This window comes from Rhinolophus sinicus, linkage group LG02, assembly GCF_036562045.2.
Source record: "Rhinolophus sinicus isolate RSC01 linkage group LG02, ASM3656204v1, whole genome shotgun sequence".
NCBI classification, from domain to species: domain Eukaryota; kingdom Metazoa; phylum Chordata; class Mammalia; order Chiroptera; family Rhinolophidae; genus Rhinolophus; species Rhinolophus sinicus.
This window is the reverse complement of record NC_133752.1, coordinates 39,167,551-39,176,111: the sequence shown is the minus strand read 5'-3', so window position 1 is coordinate 39,176,111 and position 8,561 is coordinate 39,167,551. Positions and strand designations below refer to the sequence as shown.

At 35.5% G+C, this 8,561-nt stretch overlaps 1 protein-coding gene across 2 annotated transcripts; it reads left to right on the top strand.

Moving 5' to 3' along the window:
* The first annotated feature begins 1,360 nt into the window (after positions 1-1,360).
* Positions 1,361-2,536, top strand: PDHA2 (pyruvate dehydrogenase E1 subunit alpha 2). 2 transcript variants are annotated; one of them, XM_019741084.2, is made up of 2 exons: positions 1,361-1,889; positions 1,983-2,536. In XM_019741084.2, exons 1-2 carry the CDS (start codon positions 1,361-1,363, stop codon positions 2,534-2,536), a joined length of 1,083 nt encoding a protein of 360 aa, XP_019596643.2. The 2 variants fall into 2 exon arrangements, with proteins under 2 accessions (XP_019596643.2, XP_019596642.2); XM_019741083.2 differs by having other exon boundaries at positions 1,361-2,536.
* Positions 2,537-8,561: the final 6,025 nt, after the last annotated feature.

The window sequence follows — 8,561 nt, the reverse complement described above, 5'->3', positions numbered from 1 at the left end:
AGAAGGCAGCTGCTTTGAATATGTCCTAGGGAAATTTGGGTAAGAATTTATTTACCAACTGGGATTTTGTATTTTATTTGCATGTTTATTTACAAACCGGCAGTGGAAATAAAACACAACATGTATTAAGGTGAATTGCTTAATAGCCTAAATAGAACAGGATCCCTGCTTATGGTTGGCTTATTGGGGTACAAAAATCACCTTCCTAGTAAACCTATAAAAGAGGAAAATAATATGTGGTCTTTGTAACCATAGGCCTCAGATTATTTTGCCCTATGACTGAACTGTTATGAGTTGCTTAAATAAACTCTATTGCTCTCTTTCAGACCAAACTGTATACTGTTGAGTGAGTCACTTTACCAGAAGTTATGCTTTCAAATGTTTGCTTTATAAAGAGGTATTATAAAAACACGCTTCTCAATTTCCCAGAATAAAACTGGTTTAGATTGATTTGAAAGCCAAAAAACAAAGCCACCTGAATCTTGATGTTTTCTATGGAAACCTATTGAAGACATTATAGGAAAAAAAAAAAAAAGTAAATTGGTCAGAAAAATAGGCATAAAACTGTTTGGATAGGATTCAGGATTTTAAGAAAGGTACCATATCAAAAACTAGTTAGTTGTTATGGCAATCTGCATTCAACCCTGCCTCCAATTTTTCCAACATCAGGTGGTTTAGATGGTTATTCTCACTCTGGAATTTGTGTACTATCACCTGCCCTCCACCCAGGTGACACAGATACCAGAAACGAAAAAGATAAATGTGGTGTCTTCTGGAGCACCAACTTTAAAAAAAAAAAAAAAAAAAAAGTGTTTGTTTTTAAATTAAGTATTGAAACTACAAATAATGTAATCTTATTTTTACATTAAAATAAATTTGTATATTATGGAGTAGGATAAAATAGTCATAACTATGTTTAAAAAAACTTTAAATAAATATTGGTGAGAATACCGTTTGCTTAACTTATCAGAATTCTTATATGCTTTAGGATTGCATTTGTTCTTCTCTTTCATAGATACACATTTGAGAATCATTGCTATAGTGTTTAGCAGGGAAAAAGGATTCAGATTATTATGATTTAGCAACGATGATGGAGTTAATTAGGATTGTAGTTCTGCCAAGTCTTCCTATATTAGAAACGACCTTTATTCTTAATTTTACAATTGTAAGGCCCTGTAAAAATCAATCAATCCAGGCTGGCGGCCAGGGACCTAGTGCGCATGACGTGGCCTCTGTCACCAGCGTGGCCATTGTGGCGCCACGTGCGTTAGGGCTTGGAAGGAGGCTCAGAAGGTGACAGGAAGGGCAGCCCGGACTCTGGGCAGTTGGGAGTCGCAACTGCCGCCCGCAGCCGCCCTCCATGAGGAAGATGCTCGCTGCCGCCGTGTCCCGCGTGCTGTCGGGTGTCCCCCAGAAGCCCACTAGCAGAGTGCTGGTGGCATCCTGTAACTATTCCAAAGATGCTACATTTGAAATTAAGAAATGTGATCTTTATCGGTTGGCAGAAGGTCCCCCTGTCGCAACAGTGCTCACCCGGGATGATGCGCTCAAATACTATAAGACAATGCAGACTATCCGCCGAATGGAATTGAAGGCAGATCAGTTGTATAAACAGAAATTTATTCGTGGTTTCTGTCACTTGTGTGATGGTCAGGAAGCTTGTTGCGTGGGCCTTGAGGCTGGGATAAATCCCACCGATCATGTTATCACATCCTATCGGGCTCATGGCTTCTGCTATACTCGTGGACTCTCTGTCCGGTCAATTCTTGCAGAGCTTACAGGAAGAAGAGGAGGTTGTGCTAAAGGAAAAGGTGGATCGATGCATATGTATTCCAAGAACTTCTACGGGGGCAACGGCATTGTGGGAGCTCAGGGACCCCTGGGAGCTGGTATTGCTCTGGCCTGTAAATACAAGGGAAACGATGAGATCGCTTTGACTGTCTATGGGGATGGCGCTGCTAATCAGGGTCAGATATCTGAAGCTTACAATATGGCAGCTTTGTGGAAATTACCTTGTATTTTCATCTGTGAGAATAACCTCTATGGAATGGGAACAGCCGTTGAGAGAGCAGCAGCCAGCACTGATTACTACAAGAGAGGCAATTTTATCCCTGGACTAAGGGTAGATGGAATGGATATTCTGTGTGTTCGAGAGGCAACAAAGTTTGCAGCTGACTATTGCCGATCTGGAAAAGGGCCCATAGTGATGGAGCTGCTGACTTACCGTTATCACGGACACAGCATGAGTGATCCTGGAGTCAGTTATCGTACTCGAGAAGAAATTCATAATGTGAGAAATATGAGTGATCCTGTTAAGCTTCTCAAAGATAGAATGGTAAGCAACAAGCTTGCCAGTATTGAAGAATTAAAGGAAATTGACGTTGAAGTGAGAAAAGAAATTGATGATGCGGCCCAGTTTGCTACAACAGATCCTGAACCACCTTTGGAAGAAATAGGCCATCACATCTACAGTAGTAGTCCACCTTTTGAAGTTCGTGGTGCAAACCAGTGGATCAAGTTTAAGTCCATCAGTTAAAGGGAGACTCTATGTAGATTAATTTTCAGTCCCTCAAAGGAATATTTATGGTCAACTTTAAGAAAACGTGTGCCCAATTTTGTTAAAGAATAAATAAACCCCACAAAACAAGTCTTGTAAACTTTTATTAAAAGAAGTTGAGATCATTAAGAGTCTATTAAAAGAGACTAAAAGAGATCAGTAAAATATGTACACTCAATTAAAAGGGATATCACATTCAACTGTACATTGTTATTTTAAATGATACTAATCATTTAGTATTCTTAAGACATAAACTGAAACATTAAAATTTTCAAGACTTTATTTGAACATATATTGATTAGAATCAGGCAGTGCCAAACTAAAGGCAGTTAGGAGCCATCACCAACAGGAACTAGGGCAGAGATTTTTATCGAGAAGGGAAGCAAAGATTATTTGATTGGCTATAGCTTAAGTGGTTGCCTTATTTGGGAAAGCCTCGTTGGCCATTTGTGATTGGTTATTCTTGAGTTTCATTTTCTTAGATTTGAGTGCATTGACTCTGATTTGGGTTTTGGTTTGCTTACAATTTTGGCTGGCAACCAAGGCACTAGAGCCACCCTAGTCTGAGGGCCACCTTGTTTAATTACTTAAACAGTAGGAATATCTTAAAGATTATTTTACATTTATGCAAGTCTAAAACAGGAAAAACAGGGAAAGGATCATTTAACACCCCATGTTATTTTCTGTAATAGTTCAATTTCATTTAGCTTTATGTTATTTTAGTAAACATTCAAAGGAAAAATAATTCTTTAATTCTTCCTCCATCCTGCCAGGGCTTTTTGTGTAAAGTCTCCATCCTGAGGTAGAGAGGTAATTTCAAGCCACACCAAGGTATCAGGACCCCTACAGCTGTGCAACTTACAATAGTTGACTTAAATTAACCAGTAACACAGCCTGCTATAATAGTGTGCGTGTGCACACACATACAAGTGTGTGCATATACTCTATATCGATGCTGAAACCAATTAACACAGACCGTGTTTCCAATGAAACATGATATATAACAGGGCATAGGAAGATAGGACATGACATTTTTATCATGTTGTACTCTATTGCAATATTTTTAGTATACTAATTTAAAGGAAAATATAAACAAAGTACAATCTAGGGAAAAAACTGCATTTGCTTTAAAATGCAGTTTTTCCCCTAGAGTTTACTTTGAGGTTAAAGCTACTCTTATTTTACAAACCATTTGTATCTTTATGTTTACATAAAGAACTATCGGGGTAAATTTCAGACTGAAAAATGAATGAATAGATGTGGTAACATCAAATAATTTAAGCAGAGGAGATGGTATTAATAAAAAGTTGAGAGTAAAATCTGCCTTAGCGAGAACTGAACATTCACAGATAACTTTTTTCAACTGAAAATCTGACTTGGACCCACAGTTCTACATTATGTCAATTAGCAAGTCTGACTTTGTGAAAATAATTTTACTTAGTTATATTTGACTAATGACCTAAAAATCCTATTGAATGATGTTTGGCCTGTCTTACTTCTCTGAGATAGACTCGCTAAAATCAGAAATCAGAATTTGCTAGTGATTTAAGAAGCAGTTTGTAGAAAACACCAGAAGAATCAGTTGTTAAAGGTTAAAACTCATAACTAGAAAAAAATAATTGTAACTATGCATGGTGATGAATATTCACTAACTTATTTGGTTATCATTTCATAATGTATACATATATCAAATCATTATATCCACCTGAAACTAATATTCCATTATCTGCCATTTACGTTTTACTAGAGAAAATGTTAAAAGCTTTTCTTTATTGTATAGCATCTACTTCTACAAATGAAAACTAGATACTTTCTAAGAACTCTTAACAGAAAACCAAGTTTAGAGGTCTGTGAGTGCATGAACATATGTACACATATGTACTAGCTTATTCTTCATACCTTTCACCAAACAAGTTTAAACAAGTAAGATAAGCTTACTATTCTAAATTCAGAATGCAGAGAAAAGCATTGGTTTGTTTATAAATCAGTGACATCCCTAGCTAATATGTTTTGATTATGCAGCTTCAGTTCAGAGGTAAGTTGATTGGATTCCTTTCATTAAAACTAAAGAAGTATTTCATTTTTATTTACTTTGACATACTTATATTTTCATAAACTTGCAAGTGGAAGATAAGCTGCTCAATTACAGCTATTTTGTGTATACAATATGCAGAAATCATATTAAAAGTTTGTTTATATTATAGATTCTTTTAATATCAGTAAAATTTAAGATATAAATAATTGATTAGAAATGAAACCATCACTAAACCAAGATACACAGATACTTCGTTTCAGGAAACAATCCAGTCTTACTATATTAGAGAAATAAAGTACACTTGTCACAATATACATTTTAAAATTCCATTAAAGCAGGGAGTTTTCAATGTTTTCTATATTCATTTATATCCAGGCCTTTATGTGCACATTCAGGAAATATCATATCACTGGTTGCGCACAATTCTGTATTTTTTGCAAAACAAAATAAAATAAAAAATAAGAACCAAGACAAAACCCCCTGTTGTTTTCAATTAGGTCAAGCAATAAATTAATAACAGTTGGATTCTACTTCTTGTCTATACTGCTCAGTCTATTTTATCCACATATTAGTAGACCTAATAAGCCATGATGATCATAATAAGAATATCACTGTTGCAACAATGCTAGAATGTCTGAGTAAAGTAAAATTTCCTATTATCTTAACATTTATGATATTCTATAAAGGTAAAGGATTGTGTGCATATCTGTGTAGTGAAATGAAAAAGAAAGGAGGCTAAGAAAATTTTATAAAGGTAATACTTAGATATATTAGAATTGTGTTTATTTTTAAAAATCGATAGGTCTGCTAATCGAGTGTACAAAAAACAGAGCACACGTTCATGAAATTTAACCTGAAAATTTATTTGTGAGAAACAGCCAGTTTTAAAAATTGAAATATAGGTCAAATACCATAAAAATTCATCTTTTTATCATGTACAATTAAGTAGATAGTGTTCACAAAGTTGTGCAGTCTTTTTCACTATCTAATTCCAGTACATTTTCATCACCCAAAAGAGAAAACACATACCCATTATCAGTCAATTCTCATTTCCTCATCTCTTCATCTTCTGGAAAGTACTAATCTACTTTCTACCTCTGGATTTGTCTATTCTGGAAATTTAACATAAATTATATATGAGGTCTGACAATTAAGTTCGTGCACTTGTTGCAATGATATTGCTAAATTTTGTTGATATCAGAGGGATTATTCATTATGAATTTGTACCAACTGGACAAACAGTTAACCAAGTTTACTATTTGGAAGTGCTAAAAAGGTTGTGTGAAAAAGTTAGATGACCTGAACTTTTTGCCAACAATTCATGGCTCTTGCATCACGACAATGCACCAGCTCACATGGCACTGTCTGTGAAGGAGTTTTTAACCAGTAAACAAATAACTGTATTGGAACACACTCCATACTCACTTGATGCCCCCCAGTGACTTCTTTCTTTACCCAAGATGAAGGAAATATTGAAAGGAAGACATTTTGATGACATTCAGGATATTAAGGGTAATATGACAACAGCTCTGATGACCATTCCAGAAAAAGAGTTCCAAAATTGCTTTGAAGGTGGACTAGTGCTGGCATCGGTGCATAGGTTCCCAGGGGGAGTACTTCAAAGGTGACCGTAGTGATATTCAGCAATGAGGTATGTAGGACTTTTTCTAGGATGAGTTCACAAACTTAATTATCCGACCTCTATGTGCTCTTTTGTGTCTGTCTTTTTTCACTTATCATAATGTTTTCAAGTTTTGCTGTAGCATATGTCAGGACTATATTATTTTTTATGGATGAATAACATTTCATTTTATTTACCCATTTATCGGTTGGTGGACATTTAGATTTTTTTCTGCTTTTTGGCAACTAAGAATAATAAAAGCTATTATTGATGAGAAAACATTCAGAAATTGCTACCTTTAAAGAATGCAACAGAAATCACTACCTTTAAAGAAGGCAAAAACAATGCACCAGATTTTTTTTACAATATCACCTCAATTAGATAAAATTACTAGAAGACAGTGTTAAAAAGTGTTAAAACATTTTCAGCCTGAATATTTATCAGTTTATATGATCTATTCTTCCAATTTAGATATTGATTTTTAATAGACTAATTTTTAGAACAATTTTATTAGTTTTACAGAAAAATTGAGGACAAGGAACAGAATTCGCTTATGCGTTGCCCCAGTTCCCTTGGTTGCAAACACTTTAGAATAATATGTGGGAAGGAGGGGATTATCCCAGCTGGCCTAGGTGCCTCAATCCGTGCACATCCCAAAGAACAGCTGTCTTCAAACTCCTAGGAAATGATTTCTGAACCCTGGGGATATTTTCCTGATAAGAATATTTCTGCATGTCTGAGACCTGGAGCCATGCTATAGTAGTTTGTCCAGATAAGTTTATCGTAATAATATGTCCCCATGTTACTCCATTGAGAAGAGATACCTGGAATCTTGTGCCTGGTTTCTCCTAGACTTCTCGTGTTTGTTTTTTTTTTTCCTTCTGCTGATTTTGATCTATATCTTTTATTGTAGTAAACTATAACCATAAGCATAACCAAAAAAAGTCAAGTCAAGTTGCTTACACAGAACAAAAATATATCTAGGAGTCCTAGAAATATTAAATGACTAATTCAAGCTCATGTAATGAGTGGTAGTGATAGCTATTAATCATAGCTACTGTTCTTTTTTGTTAGACTGCTTGAGTGCAAGACAATATGCTTAGTATTTAATATACATTTCTACACTTAATATTTGAAACATGCACATAACATGGGCATTTTATTCTTCACTTTACAAAAGAGGAAACTGAGGCTCAAGTTAATTAAGTTGCTTAAGATTTCACAATTTATAAATAACGAAGGCAAAGTTCAAAGCTGGTGAACAAAGTCTATATTTTGAAAATTACTTTTTTGTACTACTTTCTAATCATTACTTCATGTAATCTTGAACCTTATAACAGGTGAAAAAAACAAAAAAAACAAAAACGGTATGTTAATGAATGAATGAGTGGAATTAAACTAGAACCAAGGGGTTTTATCAATTGCTTTACTATAAACTGAGTTCAGATTTTCCAGCTTAGAGTATAAACTAAAGACTAAAATTGAGAGGGAAACAGACATTAGGGTACAGGAAGTAAGGGGGATGAAAGAAAGCCACACACCATTCTGGGAAACTCCTCTCACTGAGAAGTGGAAGCTATGCTCCTTCCCCTTGAATCTGGTGGGCCCATCTGTCCTCTGACCAATAGAAAGTAGCAGAAATAATGCTCTGCATTTTCAGGGCCTAAGACATAAGAAACAGGCAGACTTTGCTTCACGTCTCTTGGAATATTATCTCTGGGAGTTACGATCTCCATTTAAGTTCAAATATATCAAGAACCCTCGCTAGAGAGTATATAGGAAGGTACTTTTCTCACCAGTCCCAGCCGAGCTTAGTCTTTTAGCCAAACCTAAAGACACACACACACACACACACACACACACACACACACACACACACACAAATATGTGAATGAAGGCCATCTTGGGCCCTCCAGATAGCTCATTTGCTCACTGACAGCCAAAAAGTGACCACAATGACTGGAGGAAAAGTGAAGGCACAGTCAAACTGCCCAGATTCTTAATGCATAAATGACAAGAAAAACAAAATCATTGCTTATAAGATTCTATTGATTGAGATACTTTGTAATGTAGCAACAGATAACCAGAATAGAAAGGGAGGTAAAACTCAGCATAAATGAAAGTTATATTGCTTACTCCAAGCCAGACAGGTCAGGAGAACAGGTGAAGACTACTAAAACAACTCAAAAGCAGAAAACCCAGAGGAGGAAACAAGTCTCCAATAAAAATAAGAAAACCTAATAACAAAACTACAACTGTTTAACATATATTTTCCCACCACCTGAGCCTGTTTTTCAGATGAACTAAAGTACCTAAAACACTAGGTTTTCAGGATATAGTAGGAAAGT